This window comes from Lagopus leucura, unplaced genomic scaffold (genome assembly GCF_019238085.1).
Source record: "Lagopus leucura isolate 7727_CA_CO unplaced genomic scaffold, USGS_WTPT01 Super-Scaffold_100001, whole genome shotgun sequence".
Classification (NCBI taxonomy): Eukaryota; Metazoa; Chordata; class Aves; order Galliformes; family Phasianidae; genus Lagopus; species Lagopus leucura.
In genome coordinates, this window is record NW_024962262.1 from 48,114,581 (window position 1) to 48,141,031 (window position 26,451).

The 26,451-nt window shown below is 38.9% G+C and overlaps 1 protein-coding gene across 14 annotated transcripts in view; it reads left to right on the forward strand.

The window, feature by feature from the left end:
* INPP4A (inositol polyphosphate-4-phosphatase type I A) overlaps positions 1–26,451 on the forward strand; it is a 112,909-nt gene that overhangs the window by 73,852 nt on the left and 12,606 nt on the right. For 4 of the 14 annotated variants that reach the window (XM_042866693.1, XM_042866692.1, XM_042866694.1 and 1 more), the window contains 16 exons: positions 564–717; positions 1,630–1,720; positions 2,394–2,541; positions 5,475–5,605; positions 5,945–6,049; positions 6,720–6,828; positions 7,878–7,895; positions 10,429–10,612; positions 11,855–12,073; positions 13,671–13,941; positions 16,459–16,491; positions 19,966–20,138; positions 21,433–21,556; positions 22,538–22,664; positions 24,641–24,781; positions 26,079–26,176. In XM_042866693.1, the coding sequence (XP_042722627.1) occupies positions 564–717; positions 1,630–1,720; positions 2,394–2,541; positions 5,475–5,605; positions 5,945–6,049; positions 6,720–6,828; positions 7,878–7,895; positions 10,429–10,612; positions 11,855–12,073; positions 13,671–13,941; positions 16,459–16,491; positions 19,966–20,138; positions 21,433–21,556; positions 22,538–22,664; positions 24,641–24,781; positions 26,079–26,176 (2,126 nt within the window). The remainder of the gene's footprint in view (positions 1–563; positions 718–1,629; positions 1,721–2,393; positions 2,542–5,474; positions 5,606–5,944; positions 6,050–6,719; positions 6,829–7,877; positions 7,896–10,428; positions 10,613–11,854; positions 12,074–13,670; positions 13,942–16,458; positions 16,492–19,965; positions 20,139–21,432; positions 21,557–22,537; positions 22,665–24,640; positions 24,782–26,078; positions 26,177–26,451) is intronic. The other 10 variants (XM_042866700.1, XM_042866703.1, XM_042866702.1 and 7 more) reach the window with 8 other exon arrangements.

Sequence of the window (26,451 nt, forward strand, 5' to 3'; positions counted from 1 at the left end):
CCACTCTCCATCCCTTCCTCCTCCTCAGACATGTGTTCATATGGACTCAACATCCATCCCCACCAGCAAGATTGCTGCTGACCTGGAAGGGTCAGGAACAAAGTTGTATCAGTTCTTGCTGTGCAGCTGCTCAGATGCTAGTGACCAAGGTCCCTGGATGTTCTTGGCACTTGCTTCCGTGCACCTCTCTGATGCCTGGAATTATCTCCCACTTCAGTGTTCCTTCTTCCATTGAGGATCTTAACATTGTTGACCAGCTAGCAGTGCTGTGCCTGATGAGCTCCAGGATGTTCACAATATATATATATATATTTTTTTTTTCACTATGACAAACTAATTCCTCCTTCTAGTTTTACAGAAGTATGGAGGCACACACATAGTTTTAGATTGTCTTCTATTAGGAGATCTGTACAATATATCCCTAAGCAACGAGGACAGCATTTTCTTATTTGTTTTGTATTTGTAAGATCATGTAAAATTAAGTTGCAAAGATTCCTATTGAAAATGTTTATGAAATTCAAAGATTAATAGTCTTTTATAAGTGTTCCCTTGTTGATAAACAGGTCCACCTCCAAAAAAATTTCAACGCAGAGTATTTGTTGCAGGTCTGCTGAAAGTGACCGTGTAGGTAACATTACAGTTATTGGATGGCAAATGGAGGAAAAAACTGACCAAAGGCCTCCAGTGACAAGGTCACCTGATACAATTAATGGAAGGGTGAGTATAACCATTATAGCAGCTTCAGAAACATACAGATTTATTGCCTGCATTGAAATAAACTGTGTTGAGATCTGCTGTCAACTTTCCTGTCCGTTTTGTTATTTATTAGTGTTTTCCAATTTCAAAGTATTGTGAGGAGCAGCCTAATGGAGCTCTTGTTGCTCATATTTGGGATTAAAATCTTGGGAAAAGTTTACAGTGATTGAGCTTTCACTTGTTTATGTGTTTATGGCTTTCATCAGAGTAGGTTTGTAGTACTGTTAGCATACCTACCACATTGGTGAAGTCATAAGCAGTTTCAGTTCTGGAACTTTCACAGGCAGCTGTATTTAAAAGAAATACCTTAAAGGATGTTAATTGAACTGTTACTTTAATATTGACTTTTTTGTGTGATCTGCTCAAAAAGGCTGAGTACAGGTATAGGGATTTCTCAACCTAGACATATGCTTAAGTCTATAAATGTTGCGTGCAGAAGATACTGGTGATAATTGCAGCCATACCCATGTATCACAGTCACAATGTGTATTAGGATCAGTTTGTATCAGGTTGAACCTGTAATGGGCATAAATTGGAGTACATATTGCTGGAGCAGCTTTGAAGATTGTGAGGTACAATAACATGAAGTAATTGAAGGACTGGATAAAATTTACTACGACGTTTCGGACTGTGTAGTAGAATTAAATAAGAGTGCTTGAACTGGAGTGTTTAAGTGGATTTATTATTTCAACCAATGATAGATTTTGTCCACAGAAAATGTATGTGTAATATTTTTTTAAACATAGATTTTAAATATACTTTGTGTTGAGTGTTCCCATCAAGTCTGTCTAGAAGGGTCATCACTGCACGTTACCGCACGTTACTACACGTTACTGCACTGAGTTTTTCTTTTTTTCTTTCTTTTTTTTTTAGACTGTGTTACCAGTTGATGAAAGTTTAACAGAATCTTTAGGAATCAGATCCAAATATGCTTCATTACGGAAGGATGCACTACTGAAATCTGGTAAGCAGTGGGCTGTAACAAGTAGGATTTCAGTGTCTGTAAAAGCAAAGCTTCTTGCTCTCTGCTTTTAGCCCAAGGCATTTAAGCAGATGTTTTGCTGGAATGGGAACAGGGTACTGACAGAGCAGCCATTTAGGGATTGTGCAAGAACAAATTATTTTATCATCTGCACTATCGTTTTGCATAGTAAAAGCAGCAGAAGCAAACTTTCCTCATTACATTGGCTGTGCCATAAAGTTTTCCTTGTAATTTACCATTGATAAGCAGGGTTGGTGTACTTTTTTTGACAGAGGGGAAGAGGAAATAGAGAAAAACAGTTGTTCAAAAGATTTTCTTTTTCTTGAAGAAAGATGAGTTTTCCAGCAAATGATTGCATGAGAGGAAAATGCACAGTATGTAATAGAAGGATTTCAGAAGTTGAATCTGTGTTGTATTTCCTTAATGGTGTTTTAAATCATTTGGAAGCTTGTCATGTGAGTGTTAGTAGAGGGCTCACTGCAGAACATGCATCCTTGGAAAAGCTGGGCTGATGCCAGATCTGTATATCAGTGTGTTACAGCATGTCAGTGAATGCAATCCACTCACTTAAAGCAAACAAACAAACAAACTGAATAGATCTTGTACACTTTTGTCTTAAACCCTATGCATAAATAACATGGTTTTAATTCCTCAGTGTTTGGTGGTGCCATTTGCCGGATGTACCGTTTCCCCACCACTGATGGAAACCACCTGAGAATCTTGGAGCAAATGGCTGAGAGCGTGCTGTCATTGCACATACCCAGGCAATTTGTGAAGCTTCTTCTAGAAGAAGATGCAGCAAGGTGAGCACATGCTGGTTTGCACAGGCAGTCACACAGCAGGGATGTGGCTGCTACTGAGTTCCCAAGGAATATGTAATATTGTAATATTTTTTTACATACTACATATGTGATATGTAATATTCCTTGGTAATATATGTAATGTAACGGTGTTAAAGCACGGAGGCACTAAAGGAAAAATAAAACAAGCAGCTCCTTGCTGATTGAGCTGTTACAGCAAACAAGATTTTATGATGTCAGCATGTGGGGGCTGGGCTCCAGTGTGAGATAACATGAGTGTAAAGGTGTGCTGATAGGAGAGAACTGTTGGCAGAATAAACAATTAGGATCATTCTGCCGTCATCTGCACGTAGCAGCTATCTGTTGCTTTTGAAGCATTCGTCACTCTTCAAGGCAGCATACTCATTTATTAGATTTATTTCCCTGCAGTTGTAGGCCATGGTTTGCAGAGGGTCATTAGGAGTGGTTTATGTGTTCTTTAAAAACAAAAACAGAATTTCTTTAGGGATGGTAAAAGAATTTTAATCTTATTTTTGAGTATTTGGCTTTAACTTTAGCTATGTTTGAATGCCCCTTTTAGAGGCCTAATTAAGCCTGACTTTAACTAAAAATAAAGGTATTTAGTGGTCTCAGTGTCCTATATTAACACATTTCTCTCCTTTGGGATACTGTGAAAGAAAATCAATTGTTAATCCATATGAGCAGGCAGAAATAGTCTGCAATGGAGGCAGGTATTTTTTTGTTTTGCAAAACTCATGACTTTTCACAAGAAGATGACAGTGAGAGCTGTCATCTATGGAAAAAAAAATTCTGCATGATGACAGAGTTTCTAACATCTATGGGGATTCTATATGCTGTTTTGTTTTTTAGAAATGTGTACTTGCTAAGCAGTAAGGTCAGTTGTGTTAGGGCCTTTAAGGCCTAAGACTTGTAGGAAAAGAATGATCTGTCTTGCATAGCTATCTTGCTACACTTGTGGTGGAGAGGCCTTGGGATGCACCATTACATGTTTAGGTATGAGTTATTCATTGTTTATTTTGTATCTTTGGTTCTCTACAGCTTTCCTCACAATACATTCAGAAGCTTTTCTTCATTATGACATACAGCTAAGATAATGTAAACATTTACCAAGCTTACCCATAAGGTGCCATCTGGGATAAATGTGATTTAAGATCTTGAAGATAATAAACGGAAAATTTAGATGAATGGGGAAAATAGATGTGGCTTGTTGTAAGAATGTGAAGTGAAGTTCCTAAAAGCCTTAACCATAAAAAGTGACTGCTCAGAGGCCTTGCTAAAGTCATACAGTGATCTGTAGATGCATACTGCATACAATTCCAGCTTACTAACAGCCCATGTGATGGCTAACGTGAACTCTGTATTCTCTGAGTTGCGTGGCTGAAAGGTAAATACCTCTTCCGTGTAATCTCCAAGAAAGATTTCTATTGCTCAGTTCAGCTGAGATAAACCGCAGTGACATGCAGAATTCTTTTCTGCCCGTGCTTTAATGTTTCTAACTGAACAATTGTTTTTCTTTAAGGTCTGTTACTGTTACGTTAGTGCTGAAGTAGTGCCCTGTTTTGATACAGTGTAGGAAATGACACATTTGAATACAAACTGTATTCAGATGGATATCTCAGATTTTCCTCCATTTGCTGTGTTGTAGCCCAGAGGAATGCTGAGCAGCTACACAGGCCCAGCTGCTCCTGTCTTAACAATATGGTAACTTGTAAAATGCCTTTGTATTAATTACAGCTGTTGTCTCTTATGTAAAACTGCTCTGGCCCAAAACTCTTTGAAAGGGAACATCTTACCAGGGGGATATTTTGACTACCTACTTGTTTATGACATGCACATCCCCTGCTGTCTTAGCCACGTAGAATAAACAAGGAAACAAAGTTTTAAGCTGTGAATTTGCTTTAGGAAGACATGGGCTCAAATGCCTGGTGTGCTTTGAGAAGGGAACTTGACTAGGTGGTCACAGAAACAGTTTACAAGATTAAATAAGAAATATCTTTTTCCAAATCATTGATACGTACAGTTTACATTGTTGCATGTTGGAAAATCAATCTGAAGCTTTTTTTGGAAGTTTGCCTGGTGTTAATTCGGTCCTACCTACTGTAGAGTAGAAATTATTCTGCCAAATGCTCCCTCAAAATATATAAAAACAAACGGTTAAAGCTGTGGGTTAGGGGTATTGAGAATCAGCAGCAAAAAATCTTCTGAATCTTTTTGACAGATGATTGTTCTACATTTTCTTTGGTGATGTTCTGTTGAATTCTCCTAGCCAGGAGCTTTTCTGTTCAGATCGGGGGGTATTCAGTCATCCTGTATTCCACCTAAAGTGAACCTGCAGATTAAGACTTTGTTAGGTGACCTTTTGTCTTTCCAAAACCTTATTGATGCTTTCACTTCTTAAGTCTTCCATGCCTGACCTTAAAAACCTGTCCTGTAGATGATCTGGCCAGCTGAGATAGTAATTGTAGTGTTGGGTGTTGATCTCCCAGCTAAGGTCTCTCACAGTTGTGATTTAGTTAGAGAGCCACCAAAGTTCTGTGGAGTGGATCTTCATAGTCCCAAGTCACCTGACACAATGGCAGTGCCCACCATTTGCAAATCATCAAATTGTCTGAGGGCTTCTGCCCTCAGACAGCTTTGGAAAGCTGTGGAAAGCTTTGGTTTTCACTAAAACCTGGAGTTCTTGGGGTACGGTGTGTTCTGCTTGAAAAGAACATCAATTCCCTGGGAGAGGGCTCAACAGCAATGCTTTGGGACATATTTGGGAGTGCTTTCCCAGTCTGGTGACTAGGCTAGACAGGAGTGAGTTCAGAATGCATGAGAATGGTGCTACACTGCTGTAGTGTGAAACTTAGTCAACTGGACAATGGAGCTCAACCTCTTTTTTTTTTTTTCTTTCTTTCTTCTTCTTTCCCTAGGGTTTGTGAACTAGAAGAACTGGGAGAATTATCTCCTTGTTGGGAAAGCCTTCGGCGACAAATAGTTACTCAGTACCAAACAATTATTTTAACTTATCAGGAAAATCTAACTGATCTGCATCAATACAAAGGTCAGCAAGATTTATTTTTTATAATAAAATGACACTTCCCAATTGTGCTTGTTAGTGAGTAAAAAAAACAATAATTACTATTTTTAGATTATATTTATTTATTAATGATTGTTACAAGGTTGATAATGATCTAGAAATATTTGTCTGCTCTCTCTGTTAATCCTCTTATTTTACCTGAATGTATAGTAGAATTATGAACAATAACAAAAAGACCCCTCTTCTTGTATGTTTTTTCTTTGCTTTTCTTTTAGCATGTTGCAAGTGATGAATGAAACCCTTTGAATATTTTAGCTTAAGCAGACGGACAGTTTTTATACAGTCTTTTTTCTGATTTCTTAGGTCCTTCATTTAAAGCCAGTAGCTTGAAAGCTGACAAAAAGTTGGAATTTGTTCCTACAAATTTACATATACAGAGAATGAGAGTCCAGGATGATGGAGGATCAGGTACTTGCTTTTTTCTTTCTTTCTTCACTTTGTTCTGTTTCTTTTTTCATTTTTCATAGCCAAGTTCCCACAAGCTGCTGTTCTGTGTTATTAATGCTACTTGGCATTTGTATAGCACCTTCTACTTTGAATTCCAAATCTCTTTGTAAAAAGAGGTGTTGGTATAGTTATCCTTGTTCTACAGGGTCCCTTGATTTGTGTCAGAATAGTAGAGATACTGTTTCTTGCTTATTGTTAAATTTGTGAATTTTTTCTCAGGAGCCATCATAAAGGGTAATGCAAAATCACACCAGTTTGTTCACATCAAACTTTTTTCTTCGTAAATAACCTAAGTTATTTCTTCTTTTGGCAGTAATTCCCACTAACCATGGGCATACACTCGTTCTGTGTATCAATGTTAGGGATTCCACTAGTGGCAAGTTTGGTGGAAAGGCCAACTCAGTCAGACAAACTTGTAGATCAACAAGTGAAGGACCTGCATTCAAGTAGGGTTCTTTCAACTCAGAAGTACCTGATGAATTTCCAGAGCTAAATGATACAGTTTTATATATCCTTCAAAACACTGGCATGAAGCTTTAGATAATTACTTTCAGAATAGTTTTGGAATTTCCACAACTGTTTGCATAAAGATCACAAGCTTTCATTTGTAAGTCCTTTTTGTCCATCCCAGATCAGAACTACGATATAGTCACCATAGGAGCACCAGCAGCTCATTGCCAAGGCTTCAAATCAGGTGGCTTGAGGAAAAAGCTGCATAAATTTGAAGAGGCAAAGAAACAGTAAGTAGAAATGTTGTTGTGTCAGCTGATGTCATGTCCTTTCCTGACAGTCTGTGCTCAGTGATTTGAAAAAGCATTCCATTCTTTGTTTTTCTTGCACCTCACTCAGTGGTTCTACTATACACTGTAAAGTTTATTCTGTATTTTCTTCCGAAGGGAAGAGGAGAAACAATTTCCCCTGTACTTTACTCTATTTCTTTACTGATAGGTCTTTTCTAGTAGTTCTCTCATCCTGCTAGAGTGATCCTGCTACCCTATAGTGTCGCTCTGGGGGGGAAATTTTCCTCCACCGGTACTCATTTAAAAGACGATTAACAGTTGTGTAGCAATTTACTCCTATTTATCTTAAAAGTAAGAAGGCCCAAATAACATAGCTATCCCGATAATCATAGTAGGCTTTTGATGCAGTGGAATAGAGAATCAGGCATCCCATTTTATCCAGTCAGTTCAAGTAGACATTTCCGTCTTGGAGCATTTGCTACAAGGGAATACAGAAATATATGCTATTTAGGAATATAGAAATCTTCCAAAAAAATGGTCTGATGTTTGAGACTATCATAAATGCATTGTGAAAGACATTGTGCTCTATAAATGAAACCTACTGTCATGTATAAAACCACTCCTGTGGGCCACCAGCAATTCAGCTCCCTTGGGAGATGAACTTGAAGTACTACTTTGAGGATATGCATTTCTTCGTAGCTGTAGTATAAAATAGGTTCTTAAGATCTCCCTGGTTCTTCTATTTTATCATAAAATCCAGTATAGTAGAATTGAGTTCCATCTCCTCAGTTTCACTGTTACACAGATATTGTTCAGTTCTTTCTCCTTTCTTTGGCAAAATTGCACGTACTGCATCCACAACATTTCCCAAGAACAACACATGGTCATCTGGCAATCTGTGTTTTTTGGTTACAAGTTTAATCGTATGTACCTTCATTGTTGAAAAGATGACTCAAATATGTTATTCCCCACAAACATTTGTTTTGTTTTCTGCTTCTGGTATTTGCTAACAATCTGCTAATTTTATTTTGGTTTTTTGTTTTTTTTAGCAGTTATGAGGAGTGTTGGTGAGTTTTCTGTTTCTGAGAGTTCTGTAGAGAGGGCTTCTGTTCTTTGGGTTGTTTTCTTTTTCTTTTCCTTCTTTTCTTTGGCAAAGGTGTGGTGTGTTTTAATGTGTGCAGGGCTTTTTTAATGTCATGCATCATGGCATCCCTAATTGTGCTCTAAATAATCATAGCTGCTTTGTAGAACATACATGAAGGAACTTCCTTTCATCTGCAATGTTTGTTTATAATGAGCAGCTTCCTGGATCTCTCTAAGCATGCTAGAAAGCTAAGAGCAGAACATGAAAATTTTGCGTCTTTGCCTCTGTTATTTCCAGTGCAAGTCACTTAGAGAAATCAGAATCACAGAATGGCCTGGCTTGAAAAGGACCATTATGATCATCTAGTTTCAACCCCCCTGCCATGTGCAGGGTCACCAACCAAATCTTCTGCCAGTGGTCCTTGAACCTTTGTAGTTGTAGATTGGGCATGGTTTATATTTTTTGTAATCTATGTCTGCATGTTATGGTGCTCAGTGCTCTGAAAATGAAACTTTATGGTTCAGCAGTGCAGAAGTTCTGCTCTAAAACACTCATATTGAAGGCTGAATGCCTTGAACTGAGAGTTTAAGCAGAAGCAAGCCTGTGTTTTTACTTGCTGATACAACACAACAGGAGCTGTTCATTTGAAAAAGCAGTTGCAGGTTGGAAAGTGGATTTATGTGAACTTTATGCCGTAAAATTTTTCTCCAGTCATCCCAGCAAATCTGTGTGATTAAAAGTGTAACAATTGAAATCGGATCTCAGTATGCTGCATGGCCTTTTCTGCCGAATACGTCTTTTTGCATGTTGACTACACTGTCATAGAAAAAGATTGCTCAGAGGAATTGTCACTGAGATCACTCATCAATGTAGAGCACGAATCATGTACAGTGAAAGTCCTAAGAGCTAAGATTAATTTGCTGTATAACCTAACAGCACCGGGGAGCGGTTGCTCTGTGCTCCAGTTGAGTGGCTGCCCAGAGGGACACTAATGAGAAAACTCAAGACTCACTTCTGCACTTCATCCTTTGAAAATGAATTTCTCATCTTTTGTAAAGGAGCTCAGGCAGATATAAGATCAAGGTCCTCTCTTGCCTTAATATCTCTCAAGGGGCAAGAACTGGTGTTTGTTGCACTGATTTTAAAGCATGCCCCATGCAACTCTCGTGTGTTACCTCACAGACACACTGCAGAAATGAACAGTGTTGCTCTAGGAATAGCAAAGGAATTCAAACTTCCCAGATGCAGTGACCTGAGGCAGCTGTGCTTGGAAAAGAAGCTCTTCTCCATGCAGACCCAGCAGCACTTCTTTCTTCAGGCACTGCTAAGCTCAAGGTTTACAGTAGGTTCTTCTGTATTGTACTACACTGAAGCCATTTGTGAGTGGGAAAAAAAAGGAGTAGCATTAAGATAATATTGAGTGGATGTCACCTCATGCTTGTTGCTACATCATGAATGGGCATCACACTTGAGACAGCAGGAGCTGAAGTAAAGGCCTGATCTCTGTGTAGATTTCTCACTGGGAGATCAGAAAAAGAGGATTGTTCTTGGCAAAGGGGAGTTTTGGTTTAAATGAATTTCCTAAGCTAAAAAGAAGTTTTTGTGAATAGTTTCTCTCAGTTAGGATTAACTAACCCTTCAGAAGTGCTGCAATCGCTTCATCAGATACAGGCAAGTGTCCAAAATGGATCTCAACTACAAAATTAGCTGCTGTAGATGTCTAAACACAGCATGTGACGCTGTCTTCTCCACTACCAAGTAAATGGTCTTAGTGGAGCTGCAGTGTACCAAGATAAAGATATATTTTACTTGTATAATTTATTTCCATTTCTAGGTGGAAAAGGCTGGTTCGGTATAGCTTTGTGCAGTTAGAGCTGTGTCTGCAACAGAGACCATTGTACCAGTGTGTGTTCACCAGGGCAGAGTCCTTGGGTTAGCCTGATATATAATTTGCTTCTTATGTCTCTTAAGATTGCTTTTGCTGGAGTAACTTTAGTCAGCCTGGCAATTGAAGGAAAGGTACCCTAGTGGGATTTACTAGCTGAAGAAGGTTTTGTTAACATCACACTCTCCATTAGTATTGGAAAGAAGGTGGATTTCCTTTTCTCAATGCTAGGGTGACAACAATAGCTGTGTGACAGCACTGTTACAAACCAGGTCTCAGTGAAGTGTCTGTGTTGTAAGGAGAGAATGGAGCAAGCTGTCACTGCAAATGCTGGTTCTGTCTCAGAGGGCAAAATCTATCCCATACATTCTCGTCAGCAAAATTGTCCCTCTGGTATACAAGCTCTGCCCTCAGACACTTGGCATAAGGGATTAGTAAATCTGCATCCTAAGGCTTTCAGTAAGGCAGAGAAGGCTCTAAGATCATGCTCCTGCTGTGCAATTGCCAACTGGCCTTTCACTGTTGATTGCTAGGTAAATTATTGCTGTCTGCGATTAATTGTCTAGCATGCTACTGCAAAGTGTGTACCTCTAGAGCCATTTTACACCTAAAATCCGTCTTTCTTTTTCAGCACTTCAACAGGTTCCCAGTCAATAATATACATTCCACAGGACATTGTTAGAGCAAAGGAAATCATTGCACAAATCAACACCCTGAAAACTCAAGTGAGCTATTATGCAGAAAGGCTCTCACGAGCTGCCAAGGATAGATCAGCTAATGGCCTTGAAAGAACGCTTGCCATCCTGGCAGATAAGGTAGGAGAGTAATACATCTTCGCACTGAAAAACACTGTTATCTTTTTTTCTCCCTTTCTTTTGTTTACTTTATCTGGTAGTGTATTATAAAATGCATAGTCTGTTTAAAAAAAAATAATTAAAAAAAAAAAAATCAAATCTGCTTTAGAATTTGCTGCACTTTTTGTTTTTTCTCCTTTTCTTCACATTTCCTTGCCTTGAGAGTGGAGAACAATGTCCTCTGATTGCCTCTATTGATTCACTGTAATCCAGAAATGAACATTTCTTCATTTTCTATTGTACTCTCTTTCTCCACAACCATGTTGTTTCTTTTAATGCCCCTCTGAGTCATATGTCAAGCAGCAGCAACTGGGCAAAGCTTACATAGATGAAACTCTTCTGTAGTATTTCACTGGTGAAATAAGGAATAATGGTGACACAGCCTTTGCCTGAGTTAGTGATTGAGTCAGTTATTTCTTGACGTTTGTTAACAGAAGACAGACTGTAAGCAGTCATTTACAGGGACAAAAGCCAACTACAGTTTTAGTGACTGCTTCTGACCCTGAAGTAGATCAGGGTTCTAAATGGCAGCAATGGCAGTGGCATATGCTCAGTCCGTTAGCCATAAATTGTCCCAGTTGAGGGGTTGTGTGTATACCTTTGTAGGCCACAAAAGGTAATGTGACCACATGCAAATGTGTTAGTAATAATATTCACTCTAAATGGCACTGCAGCATATATGATTAATCCACAGGATTTTCTACAGCTGGACAAAGTATACATACAGCATAGTGAGGGCTTTCTCTTATTTAATGGACAAACAGGTCTTTTTTTTTTCTTTCATATTCACATAACTTATCCTTTAATACAAGACTACTAATAAAGGAAACAGGTTGTATTGATCAGTAGTTACATTTTCAACTTTTCTCTTAAGTCTTGTGTGCTATGATTTGAGACAGATAGGTGAAATATAAAAATGTCTGAACATTGTTTGAAGGTTTCTTCAAATGGAAGGTGAAGTGCAAATAGCAGTGTTAGGAACTGCACATTTATCAGTGATGCTTTCAGTAACTGCAAGACTTTGGAAACCTACCTTTCTGTTCTAGTATCCTATATAGCTTCTCAGAGACTCCAAAGCAGTTGTTGTTTTCTTTGCAGAATACTAGTGCATGTTTTTTATTCTTTCTGTAAAAGAATCTAATAAAGATTATGTACAGAATAATGGAAAGGTCATTAAAATGTTGGGTTATTATTTCTTTTTAGACCCGGCAACTCGTCACAGTCTGTGACTGCAAGTTGTTAGCAAATTCAATACATGGACTAAATGCTGCAAGGCCAGATTATATAGCTTCAAAGGCATCTCCAACCTCTGGAGAAGGGGAACAAGTGATGCTGAGGAACGATCAAGATACACTAGTGGCCAGATGGACAGGACGAAACAGCCGATCTTCTCTGCAGGTGGACTGGCATGAAGAGGAATGGGTATGTTTGCTCTGTGGGGTGATGATGGAGTTTCTTTTTAGTTTTTGTTTGCTGTTCTTTTATTTGTTATGTCTGTATCTGCTCATGAGTATGCTTAGGTTTCATATTTTGGAGTATATTTGTATGCATCTTAGTCACCTACTGTAGGAACTGGTCAACTAGCAAAGGCATTCCGTCCACCCTGTGTGCATTTACTGCTTGGCACAGGGCTACAGACTGGCTTTAATAAATAATTCTGGGTCTTCTAAGCAGCAGAGATCATCACAGTTTGTGCATTTATTTAAGTCACTTCCAAGGGAGAATAAGCAGCTTTTAAAGTAAACTAACCATACTACAAAGGGCTCTTACGCTTCTCCATAATGAAGCATATTTTGCGTGTGGTAGCTATACAGTTCAGTATTCTGAACTTTTCTCTGGTTTTGTATTCTCATCTAAATATTTGGGACTTGCTGTCCGTTTCTGTTTTGATGATGAACAGCTTCTAAAAAGTATTTGCACAAAAACTGCCAGTTGACACAAGAATTGGTCCGTGTAAATTCTGTCATTGTGTAGTATAAATTGAAGTAAATTAAATCTCAGAGATGATCAAGGTAACTTAAAAAAACAATTAATTGCTCAAATTTAGAAATGAGATCCAATTCATTTTGGAAATGGATCCTTGCTGATTTTGTTTTGGCATGTTTTGACTGAGGGTCAGGCTTAAAATAATAACAAGCTAATAAGGCCAGTTCATTTAATTAGATGCTAAATATAATACACTAATTTTATCTATTACTGAGTTACATAAGTAAAAAAGATGTGTGTTTGTTTATAATTATTATGCAATCTTTTTAAAAGTGTTTTTTCCTATTATATCAGTTAATTGTATTGTTGAATAAGTTTATCTGCAGTACAAAATCAATAGATCATTAAGACCAATTCTTTGACCAGCTTCTATGAAAGTAGCATTTGCATTTACTGAAATAATCACTTTTAAAAATAGAGCAAGAGGTCAGCTTTTATCTGACTAAATGGAGATATTCTTCTCTTTCACCAAATTTCTGAATTTAAAACTATTTTCTGCATTTAGTTTGCATTTGGGCTTAGCCATGCATGTAAGGAAATGCTGGTTCTTGTTTCCTTTTTTCCTGGCTTTGAAAAGAATAAAGAATATAATCTCCTGCTGCCCTTTTAAAGGGAGGAAAGACTGTCACTGAATTTTAATTGCTCTGAGCTTTAAGGAGTTGAAACTTTAAGGGAGAAAAGTAAACGTTTATCAGCAAAACTGGCAAAGCATTTCCTTGTCAAACATTAGAGTCTAAAAGAATAAGCAGCAGTGCCAACTGTAATAGTGAATAGTAGTGAAGGAAGAGGCACTTAAAATTGTTCAGCAAATGTACTTCAAAGGTAACTTTACAATTCACCATTTGCTACATATTGCTGACACGCTGGCATACATTATTCATAGAGAGTCTGTGTGTGCACTGATGTTGTAATTCTGAGTACACAGAAACTTTGCAAAAGGGCTGGGACTGAAATTATAGGAGAAAAATGGAGGGATTTGTTACCTAATGTCTTTTTTTCTTTTTAAGTTGAGAAAGGAATGTTTTCTTTTAAGGAGAAAGTTTGGTTGAATGTTGACAAAAGTCTGGAGTGCATTATACAGAGAGTGGACAAACTTCTCCAGAAGGAGCGCCTGCAAAGTGACAGCTGTGAAGACGTTTTCCAGTGCGACATCAGCTGTACTAGTAAGAAAGGTAATCGGGACACCCGTGCCTACTGGATAAATCCAGAAGATGTAAATGAGACCTCATCTTCCTCACCACCAACATCCTCACCACCACCATCATCCACCCCATCCTGTGCATGCCATTCTCTCAGAAAGACAAGTGCGTATGCCAGACACCGCTTCTCACTTCTGCTCTCTTGCTGTGCGCTGGCATCGTTTCTAAGCCTCATGACATTCTTCCATGTGTCTTTATTTCAGTGCTGGTGTTACACCGTGTTGTCAGGCAGAGAGGGCTGGTGGTGTACTGGCAGCTGCAAAGTCCGTAACTTTGAAATCCTAACCTCACTGAAATCATCGCTAAATCTCTCACTAATGGCAATGGCTTTTGGTTTTCCTGCTGGGTATTTTAAGCTAGAACAGGTGTTTGGGTTAGCATATGTCCAAAATCACCTCTGGTAGCTTTCCTCTTGGCTTCAGCTTCTTTGCAGCGATTAAGGCTTATTACAGTGAGCCTCTGTAAAAGATTAAATAAAGCACAAGAGAAGTGATTTGCTAATGATCCCAACTGGGCTGCCAAAGTGTACGAGGGGAGCCAAGTAGTCCCGTTAGGCTGAGCTCAGCTTGGAAGAGTGAATCTATGGGAGTTTAAAGCAGATTTTAACCCAAACTGACAAAAGCTGTGGTGCTGAAGGGCTCAATTAGTTAGGCTTCATATAGCTAGAAGGTAGGAGTTGGCAGGGTGAGGAAGACGCGAATGAGAGATCCATATTAGTTTAATGCAGCCTTGCATTAAGTTTCAAAATTATTTTAGTTATATATGTACCTATTTGACTTCTTTTCATTTTAGTTACTTGTGGCCATTGTAGTCTCACTGTTTTAATAGATCAGGTATGCCCAGAAAAAGTGAGATTTTGTGTTTTCATTTCCTTTTGTCCTGTTCTGTCTTACTGTTTGATGGCCTTTTGTGCATCTGTGACTTCATGTCCATTCCATTGGTAATGTTATAGTGAAGTTGGAAGACAGTGCCTGTAAGAAAAACAAGGAATTGAAAAAACCAAAAGTTAGTATATTTGTGCAGCTCTTGTTACGTTTGATTTGCTTAGTATCTTAAATAACAATACTTTTCTAAATTAGACTGACATTTGTGTGTGTTGTAAAGAAGACTATAATGGGAGAGTTGGGTCTTGATTCAGAATGTTTTCTATTAATTTTTTACTAAGTTTTACCATTTTGATGCCTTTAAATGTCATTATTTGCTGGCTAGTTTAGTTAGCATTTACATGAAAGTTTTATCAGTGAACTTCATATACTAGAAGTATTATGTTGTTCATATTAAAAAAAATATAGGAAAAATCTGTTGTGGGTGATAACAGAATCTTTCCCAAAGGCATTTCTATGCAGGAAGCATCTTAGAACAATCATTTTCTTTCCATTTACCCAGTATTTTCAGATAATTTTTTACATCTGCTGAAAATCCTGACACCTATGCAATGTGAAGATGGAATTAGTTGCATTTACCTACGAAAGGTTTTGTTTGTATCAGAGTTTACAGAACCTCTCACTGTGTGCCTCCCAAAATGGAAAACAATTCTTCCCAAATCCACAGAACCTGACACAGATAAATCAGTAAGTGTGGCAAGCTTTAAAGCTGAGGGACTTGCTGCCATTTCCCAGTGTAAGGGCTAAATCTGAATTCTAACTGTCAGCTGGCGTTGAATAAATGTAACTTAATGCTGGAAAGGGAATCTTGTTCCTTAGGTGTCTGGTCTTAATGAAAAGTTTGAGCTAAATTGCACTTGAGAAATTCACTGTAAGCCAGGGCAAGCCAGATGCTTGATCGCATTTTATCATTAAATTGTATTCTTTTAATTTTTTTAAGGTGTTTTTAAGTGTTTTTAAGTGTTTTAAATTCCCTTTTTGCGTCACTTTCCACAGCTGATGATGGGAATAGCTGAGAGAGACAAAATACTCTCAGTTCATAATGACGACGTTTTAATGCTTTTCTTTCTCATATGCTCATAGAACTAACAGTTTTTCTGTTACTTATTCTGAGCTGCGAATAAATGACACTGAGCAGAGAGCAGACAATATATATATTTTTTTTTTTTTGTGGAAAGCAAAAAGCAACAATTGAAGATAGTTCCAGAACTGGTGAGAGAGCAGAATGTTACTGAAACACTCAAGAGCATTTCTCTAGAAGTGAATGCTTGCGGAAGAAAATACTGCCCTAAATGGTAGAAGGGAGAGTTAAGATTACACTTGCAGCATGGATGCCTTAATTTTCTGTTAAGTGTATTGAATTTGCTGCTAGTCTTTTGCTGTTTTGAGTAGCAGCCTTTCAGCCAGCTTATTCTGTAGTTGCACTGGACCAGTGTTCTCAAATGGTGCCCTGTGAATCACTGGAATTGGCAGCGCACTCGCTGGTGATCCACAGAGAGCCTCTGAGCTGGCGGGTGCTGGCTCCAGATCCCTGTCCTCATGTCTCCCTGATGTGAAACAGTGAGTGAAGAAGGCAGCTTGTGCTATTGGTGCACTCAGGCAAAGGAGTCTATCTGCTGAGCTCCTGTTCACTCAGTGAAAGAATTTGAGAACCCTGGTGTTGAGCATTTGAGTTGCTTATGTTTTGACTGTGTTGCTGCTCCTTAATCATGCATGTTGCCCCTCCATTTCTGTGCAGATTGCAGCCCCGCTCCGGAAGAATCTGCGCCAGGTATGTGCATTCATGGCTTCTGCTTCTTCTGAAAATTCCAAGTTTTTTGTTCAGATGGACTGTTTTCAAATGTCAGTGTTCTGCGATATCACATGACTTACCGAAACATATTGAGAAGTTATTTCCTATATAATAGTTCAAGCATGTATCTGGTAACTTCTCAGGTGTGGGAGAACACTTGTTTGATTTGGAGAAACCAAAGTGACCACTGACTACTGTAGGTGACAGTGACTTTCCAAATAACGCTAAAGTCTATGGGAGTCTGATTTTCTTGACCTTTCAGTCATGTCCTTTTGTACGTGCAACGGAACTCGCCTTTCTGAATGAGATCTCAAACAGAACACGGAGCAGTCAACAAGGCTGGTGGAAAATCTGTGTTGGGTGTATGCAGCGAGCAGCACTGGGCACTGCAAATCTAATGTGTCAGAATACAGAATTTGGAAGACTTTCCTAGTCTTCTTTTCTCTCCCCTTGTACTTTTACACTCTGGTGTTGCCTTTCCGAAGTCTCCCTTCTGGATGGCTGTAATCTTATCCATTTGAGAGCAGGTTAATCTCAACACTGTGGTGGCTCGTTCTTGGTCCTGTTACACTGTGGTCTAGTGAAATACACAGGGTTTAGTGAAATACATGAGAAGTAGAGCCCCTGTGCAGGTAGGATCTGCATCTTCAGAGAACCTAATGGTGTTCTTCCCAGCTCTCCACCTTGTTTCCTTCTATCACTGGGAAAGCGCTTTTAATGAATAAAATTCGTTTTGCACAAAGTTGGAGTTGCTGGAGCATCTCTATAGTCCTTGCAAGCTATGAATGAATATTGTTTTAGTTATTTTTAAGATTGGAGTAATTAAAAGCAATCAGGTTACCCCAGCTATGCACCCAGATGCACCCCAACTGCATCTTGAGCAGAAATGGCTGAGGCAGCAGTGCAGTGAAGTACTTAATTAGACATTGGTGTCAAATGTACAATGCAGAATATCTAAAGCAGATGACAAGCTTCCTGTAGGTTTATTCAGTGTCAGTCTTTAGAAAGAGTAACTTTCTATCATGAAGCAGAAGCCTCTGATGAGGAAGTGGGATTTGTGTCCAAGATGAGTCAACAGCTAGGTTGGGCTAGGTTGTGATTTTAAGTGTATAGCAACTCACTGAATCTTCACTGTCTCAGGCCCTTTGCCAAATCATTCTCCCTCTGGATCTGTGCGTTGGAGTCTATAACTAGTTTTAAAATGCTCTGGTCATCTCGCAGAACATAAAAGCTGTGCTCAGAGTGGATTTCACATAAAAGTTACTGCCTTCTGGTGTGTAAAGGTGCCATTGATTGATTGGATATTCTTGCAGAATTAAGATTTTGTTAGGTAAATTATGAGCAGTAGACAGAAGAAGGATCGGGAAGTCCTGGTGAACACTTTCAACTTTATTTAAACTCTGTCAGTGAAATATTTTGACCTCATTTGAACCTGTCATTCCTTTTGTTGTTGTTTACTTTTAAGGACAACTGCCATTGATCAAACAGTTAAAAGCAGCGTATGTCTGTGAAGCAGGTTGTGAAAAATATTTAGGATTTTGCTAATTATCAAGGGGCTTTTTCTTTCATGGCCAGTGTCTAAAGCCAAGAAGACACGCAGCAGAGAGGATTTTTGCTTATTAACCTAGATGAGCTGTTGCATTGTATGTGAGTTCTGGGAGAAGAAAACATCTAAAGATTGCTTTATTTTCAGGCATGCTGGTGTACCATCAGCATGCCTGAAAATAAAGCTGTGGTTTGTAATTACCAGAGATAAATTTATCTTCCAAATGAGGTACTGCCAAGCACACTGCAGTCTCTACTGAGTTAACAACTGCATTCATATGTGTATGTGAAATACTGGTGTGCTAGAAGATATCCTCAGTTCTTTCTGTCGATTTATGGAAAAACGCTTAAATGTATTAAGAGAAGTGCTCTGTTGCTGTCATCTGTATTTTGCTTTTTGGTCATTTACAGACCCATGTCAAGGCAGCAATTTTATTTTGAGAGAAAAATACTTAATGGGATGTAAAAGAAAAGCTGTAGTTCCTTGGCTTTTCTTCTGATGTTCCTTACGTTCTTTGTGGCAATGGAACAGAGCCAAATAACTTCCCCTTTGTGAGGTTTATAGATTATCTATCTACCACATGGAACAAAAGCAAAAAGGATACTTCTGTTAATCTTGTCAGCTAAGCTTCTTGTAGCTGACTTCCAAAGTTCCCTGTGTGGCTGATTATCAAAGAAACATTTATTGTTGCTAGCTCTTCAGTCCTGCAATTGAGTCAAAATCACAGTTTCCTTTCAAAGGCTTGAACTGACCCTGTTCATGTGGGCTTTGAGCTGCATGATGCCATGACTGTACAGCCAGCCAGTCTGGGGTCACTTGTCTTGTGGTTGTGGTGCATTTTATCTACAAAAACGCATTGTCTTTCCCTGTAAAAAGAGAAGTTTTCTTCTCTTTCAACGTTCTGTACACTAAAGAGAGTGGTTTTTTTTCTGTTCTGCTTTCTCCTAACATTGCAGAGAGAATGGTTTTTGGTACAGGATCTGAGTAATATTTCATACAGTCCTGGAAATGGTTTTTAAAAATTGGTGAGAAAAAAAGATGAAAGAAGGAGAGAAAAGACACTGAGCCTATGGAATATGTTAAGATAGAGCAATTTCTTTAGGCAGAAAGAATGATAAAATGTTTGGGGTACTAAAACAGGACTTTAGGAATTTAATTGTATTTCTCGACTTCCTGTGTAGGACTTTGAGCAGTGTCACTGTGGGACATAGTTCATGTGTTTCAGTCAAAGTCAAACTCCTGATGCCTTCAAGGGTTTGGCTAGCTCTCATCTACATCGCTAGACTTAGTGTTTCTTGCTAGCTTGATGTAGACTTTCAAAGCTACTTAGCAGACATGAGCATGTGAAAGAGTACCTTCGCCTCTTTGATTTTTGACTCCTGCAAATGGAAAAAAAGCGTGGTCTTACCTAACTGAGGATGAGTATTTTTAAGATGGTGAGTCATAGAACGATACACCCGATTCCACAAAAGGCAGAGGTGTTTGTGAGAAATCTCATTCACAGAGATGGCTAAAGAGATGTTCCCTATGCATCTAGTTATGCAGTGGGCTCCATATTGACTGTGCCTGTGTGCACTGTGTACACAAAGTTATGTGCTCGTCTTTCTGTTAAGGCTTTCTAAATCAGCCATTGTATGACTTGTTCTGTGGCACAAACTGGGGAGCTATTACATGGCTGGGAAAGACTTAACAGCCTCAGACAGTCAAATTCCCCATGTTTTCCTCATGCAATAACCACTCTGTATTGATAACAAGCAGGGAGTAACTGGCCAGCCAAAATGAAATGAGCATTGCATGTGGATTATCAACAACCTTAGCTTGCTACAGTAATTTGCTCCTTAACATGTATTTGTTTGTTTCAGATAAAGTACTTACTTAAAGTGCTGTTAATTATTTATTTCAACCAGGCGAGTGGAGCGAAGCCCTTTATCCTTTGCTGACGACTCTCACGGACTGCGTGGCCATGATGAGTGACAAGGCCAAGAAAGCCATGGTCTTCTTGTTAATGCAGGACAGTGCCCCAACGATAGGGCTGTGTCTGAGTCTTCAGTATCGCAGGGATGTTGTCTTCTGCCAAACTGTAAGCAAGCAAATTTGCAGGGTTTGATTGCACTGGGGCGTGCACTGGGTTTTTGTGAAATATGAAAGCTGGCTTTTTTCAGAATTTTACGTGTCTGCTGTCCTCTCAAGTTTAACAGTGTGATCTTCTCCTGCAGACTGTGCTGTGCTGTTCTTATTGGTCACTTCATGTGCTCAACAAGATAAATGTTAATTAAATGTTTCCTGGGATATACGTTTCTAATTTCAAAACAAATTGTGCCAGTGATAGTGACAATAGTTATTTTTAGTGTAAGAAAAAACAACAAGTCCAACATCATTTAGGGAGAGAAGCCCAGCCACATCAGGAGGAGCAAGTGCTGAGCTTTCTCTAGAAGTTCTGTTTCTGGGCCTGCTGAGGTCTCTTTTGAGTCAACCATTGACTAGCAGGTGTCTGCGCTAAGAACTTTCCACATCCCTTCTGCCCACTGCACCTTCTTAGGGTGCATACTTCCCTGTGCAATTAGAATCTCTTTCCTTTATTTCAAGGAAGCTTTTCTCTTGAATGTTATTTGTTAGGGTTGTTGTTGTCTCATAACATAGTATTCCAAAGAGATACATTCAGAGATGTTTTTTCACATACAAAACTTCAGAATGCACCTGATTTTTTGATTTGACGCTTTGAATATGTTTACCAATCATCAGTTCATCATAAATAGAACTTTAGACTCATCTCTTCTGTTTAGCTCTGTAACTTATACACCTGCATACCTACTATCTGGCAGTCACCCTGGAACTTCCTTTGTTGACAGAAAAGCTGGTACTAGTGTGATATCTTAATACTGATTTTAGGATGAGGTCAGCCCTGGGGCCTTGTCCAGAATACCTCATAACTGGAGGATTTTGAATCTTTGCATAATGAAAACAGACACTGTGTTTTTAAGCTTTTTAAAAATATTGATTTAAAAAAGATCTTTTATTTATGCAATCAAAATTCATAGCTTAGAACTAGTTTTGCTTTTCTATCTGTAACTAACACAGTTTGTAAGTTGTAGATTCTAACAGCAGCGGTCACGTCAAGAAAAGCGGATAGATGCAAGATCAATGACAGTCTGCCTTGGGAGAACATGTGAGATGAAGGCAGTACGCTCTAAATCAGATGTTAGGAGTGTTTTGAGTTTGGTTGGTTGGTTGTCTCTCTTTAGCTGCAAGTGGGGGGAAAAAAAAAAGTTACTGAGCATCAGTCTAACAGATTTTATAGCACCTCAGTATTACATGCTCTGTTGTTTCCATTTGGAGCTGAAGAACCTTTTGTTTTTGTGTTTTCTCTCCCACAGCTGACAGCTCTCATATGTGGTTTCATTATCAAGCTGAGGAACTGCCTGCATGATGATGGATTTCTAAGACAGCTCTACACCATTGGCTTGCTGGCGCAGTTTGAGAGCCTGCTGAGTACTTACGGTAAAAGCACAGGGCATGCAGGAGACAGGAGCTGTTGAATCACCAAATCCTGCTTTAAATTGGCTACGGCAGACCACAAGTGTTTGGTACAGTCTACAGCTCAGCTACAAAATGTTTTCCAAAATTGAAATGCAAAACCAGGTTATAAATGGAGTGCTTAATTCACTAACAACTCTGAATTCACTTTAAATTACTTCTGAAAACATACAAATAAACTTGTCTTGTGATATAATAGAAACATAGAATAGAATGGTTTGAGTTGGAAGGGAGCTTTAAGATCATCTAGTTCCAACCCCCGTGCAATAGGCAGGGACACCTCCTTCTAGACCAGTTTGCTCAAAGCCTCATCCAGCCTGGAAATAATAAGGATAAAGGATCAATTTGATTTCTCTTCGTTTCTTCAAAAAGACTGTTATGTTTGTTTTTCCAACAAAGAAATTGAGTAATATTGCAGTAAGTTGAGAGAAACTATACCTGAAATATGCCTCCTCAATTTTCTTCTCTTCTCATAATCCTACAGTACAAAGTGAGATTGGAGAGAGAATACAAAAAGGAAAAATCCTTTGCTAGTATTGTACTTGTGTCAGAATAGCCATCTGGATGCCAGTTAGGGAGCACTGTACTGAAAAAATCTGGACTATGTTGTAAGATTCTGCAGTACAGTATGCCAAAACCTGTTTTTGACAGTGCAGAGAAGGCACTTACCAGCATCACCTAAATTGGAAAATGAGAGTACAATCTACATGAAATCCAGTAGTCTGGACTGTGCTGGATGATTGGTGTTTTCTAATATTGCTAAACTGATGAAGTTGATCATGATGTTGTCTGCAGGCTGTAGGTCAAGGTGGGCTGGGCTGCCTTGCATCTTTATCCACAGAACTTCTTCATGAGATTGATGACCTACAGCCCAAATCAAATCAATAAAGGGAAGTTGCACATAACTGGTAATGATTACAATTTACTTCTTCCTCCTTGTTTTAGGTGAGGAGCTGGCAATGCTGGAGGACATGAGTTTGGGAATCATGGACCTGAGGAATGTAACCTTTAAAGTAACTCAGGCAACATCAAATACATCTACTGACATGCTGCCAGTCATCACTGGGAATCGGTGAGCAAAAGGGAGGAGAGTGGGAAGTGGGGTGGGAGAATGGAGAAGCGATGATGCTGCACTTAAAATTCAAGTGAATTATGAGCTTTGTACTGTGCTGCTCTCTCCTCTCAGAACTTTAGAGAATTATTAGGTAGCTGACTAGCTTATTTTTTACTGGTGTTTAATTTTACAGAGAGCTAAGCTGAAAAGGAATGTATAGCAAAGCTCAAACCGTGACAGTATTTTTATGAGTCAGTATTATCCCAACCTAGCTTTCCATAATCACAAGCCAGTATTATTCAGTCTTCTCTTATGTACTTGTGCTGTTTGTAAATTTCAGACTGATTTTTTTATGCTGTTCTCCTTGTCTGACATTCACTGATGTTGATAAGTTTGACAGTGCTTTACCATATGCCGTTGACCATTAGCATCAGGCAGCTGCTGGCTGCTGTGTATTTATGATCAATTTCTTAGCTAGCAGAGACAAACTGAATTTAACTTATAGTTGCTGACTTGATGTTCTGTGCTCTTACCCAGAGGGAGCCAGTTCACAGGTAGGTAAGAGTGGGTGGAAGGACAGAGCGCTCACAGAAGTCAGTGTTTAAATGTTTTAGTTTCAAATCTGACTTCTGGAGGAGATAAGGCTTTCTTGGTCAGTGTGGTGTACCAAGTTCCACTGAAGATTTGCACAACTTTGTCCACATCTGAAATACAGCTACAACTCTTGAGAGTAAGGATCCATAGAGGAATTTAATTAAGTTCAGATTCACATGCAATAAAAAGTGTGCTAGCTGAAGGAGGGCTGCAGTGCAGTTGTGTACATGACAGAATTTGCTGAGACCTTTGGGAGTGGCTGAGAGCTGACAGAAAATCCCTCTCAAAGAAAATCTTTAGTTAAAACCTGCTGTCAGCCATAGGATGCAAATCAAGAGGAAAACAGTCTTCACTGCACTCAGGGCTGATGATGTTGCTGTAGAGATTTTACCTTAGAATGAGAACAAAAAGTCATGCTTATTTATTTTGGTGCAAACGGTTTGGAGCTTTACATTTAGAAATGAAAACAGGCTTTTTACTTTCAGTCACAGCATGATTTCTACTTCTATCCAAGGTATGTGTGGGACATACCAATTTTGATTGCCCTATGTACTTCTCAGAGCTCCTTTGCTGTACTTGAGTGTACATGCTGGCAGTGTGTTGTGAGCAGAAAAATTATTATAGGAAAGCTGAACTATAGGGACTTAAGGTCCTGCTGCTGCTAGATTAAACAGCACTCAGATCAGAGTTACTTTTGACCTAGCTACCTGTAACATTTGCAACCATGTGTCAGCCTGTAGCAGATGTAAGGTGGTATGCACTGATGTTATGGGTATTACCTCTCATTTACCATGATGTAAAGCACACACAGGGCTCTTTGCCTTGGCTCAGTAGACCCAAGGTAACCTGCTGACTTGTGAACTTGAGTCATGATGTTCCATATCAGTGCTCATTAGCTCTCTCTTTGGCTTATGCTCTGGTTCACTCCTGTCATTGCCTTTGTCCTTTGGCTCTGAAATATCAGCACTACTTACTGTGTCTAAAAACAAATCTTCCTCTGCATATGCATCATCACTAAACATTATCACTTTAAACTCAAATCTACTTTACTCAAGATGGGGTCGTGCCAAAATTTGGCTTTTTTGTCCCTAAGTCATGTTAGAGCAGTAATGTTAATGAGAAGAGCAATATCAGCTTTTGTCAGAAAATTGACAGATTGGATTGAAATGTCCACGAGAACATAAAATTAATGTTGTTGTTGCTGGTTTGTATTTGAAGTAGAAGAACTTTTTGTAACTAGGAGCAAGCTGCAGCAGTTTTTTCAGGTCCTCAGTTTTGACTGATACTGATTTTTCTAATAATGGGATTGCATTGTGGACGTTAGCCCTCTTCACAGAAATAACACTTTCTCAGAATGATGCTTCTGAATCTTCATCTCATATTTCTTTCTTTGTTCACAGTGATGGATTTAACGTGAGGATCCCTTTGCCAAGCGCCTTGTTTGATTTGCTGCCGCGAGAGATTCAAAGTGGCATGTTACTGAGGGTTCAGCCTGTGCTCTTCAACGTGGGGATCAATGAGCAGCAAACCCTAGCAGAGAAGTAGGTATTTGTTTCTGCAGCTCAGCCTTGATGGCAGTTCTGCAATCTCCTGTTCTGCTGATAGGGTGCCTCTGTGGAGTTACGCTTTTGCATTGCTAACAGTAATTCGTTTTCTCCTGCAATACACAAACCAGGGAGTGTGGAACAAAGCTGACAAACAGAAGGAGGTACTTCTTCATATGGCACATAGCTGTGAAGGTCCTTGTCTCATGGCTTTGTTTCTAATACAGGTTTATGTTTCAAAAGAGAAGATGTATTTAACACAGATGTGCTGCTTCTCACCTCTGTGAGTGGTAGGTCACTGGAGGATGAGATTACTCTGAGTATCATTGTGTTTTTGCCCTGGTGGTTTAGCATTCTTCCCTAGGCTTCCTCTTCTGGAGGAAAGCTGTCAAAATCCAGGGTCTTGGGCTAGATGGACCTTTGTTTTAATGTATTGTTGCATTACTTATATAACACAGCACTGCTTTTGTAATGCTGAAGAATGTAATTGTGTAATACTTCTTGTTAGGGAAACTGTTCTGGAGGAGCCACCAGTTTGCTCAGTTCTAGCTGTATTTTTAAGGAGCATGTTGACAATTGCTGTTTTTATGGAGTGCTCAGTGAAGTCAGGCACAGGCATGTTGTGGCATCAGTGTGCTGTATGATGGTAGACAACTAGAAAACATCAGACTAAGCCATTCCAGCAGATTTTGTTGTCCTCTGTTGCCTATAAAGGGAGTCCAAGTTGACTCCATAGTTGTAGATACCAGTATGGTGTGCATTCATATTCACGTGCATGTGTGTATACATGTATGTACATATACATAAATATATGTATATAGTTAAGTGATGTGGATCACATCAGTGATGAGTGCTTATTACTTTCACATTTTACCGCTCCTGGATCCATATTTCTCATTCACATCCGAAATAGAAGTTCTTGATCCCGTCTTCTGAAGCTACAGTTATTATTTATATATAGTTATTCAAACTTAAAGTTTGAATTTTGGCAAAATGATTTACCACATGGGTTTCTAATTTTGAAAGCAGGATACCAAAGCCCAAGTATTATTTTCTACAACATTTTGTTTCTGCCTTCCTTCCCACATTTCTCCTCACACTTGTATATTTCCTTTTCTGGAGTGAATCACATCAACTCTTTCCTGCTATGCTTTACTCTGCGTTTGAGTGTTAGCACTTTCTTGGGATGAATCTTTAAACAGTTTTCTTGTCATATTGCCGAGTGAAGTTGTCCTGAAGAAAAGGAGAAAAATTACCTTAAGTTTACTTAACTTCCCTTCTTCACCTTTTAAAGGTTCGGAGACACCTCACTGCAAGAAGTAATAAACATGGAAAGCTTAGTGCGGTTAAATTCATATTTTGAGCAGTTCAAGGAAGTTTTGCCCGATGATTGTAAGTATTTGATAATTTAGTAGAACTTCTCAGGCTCATTTTCTTACTTGTTTGTTTTAATTTAGTTCTTTAAGTGTTGTTACACCCATGTCAATAACCCCCAGTAAATGATGCAGCGCAGTTTTACTACGTAATAATTTTATTTTAATTTGCAGGTTGAGTAGATTCAAGTGTTTCAAAGTCCAGTCTGAATAACCTTCCTTTCCTTAATCTTCTTTTGAATCTTTTTCCAAGTGGCATTATATATTTTATGAACATAGAGCCATGCAGTGAGA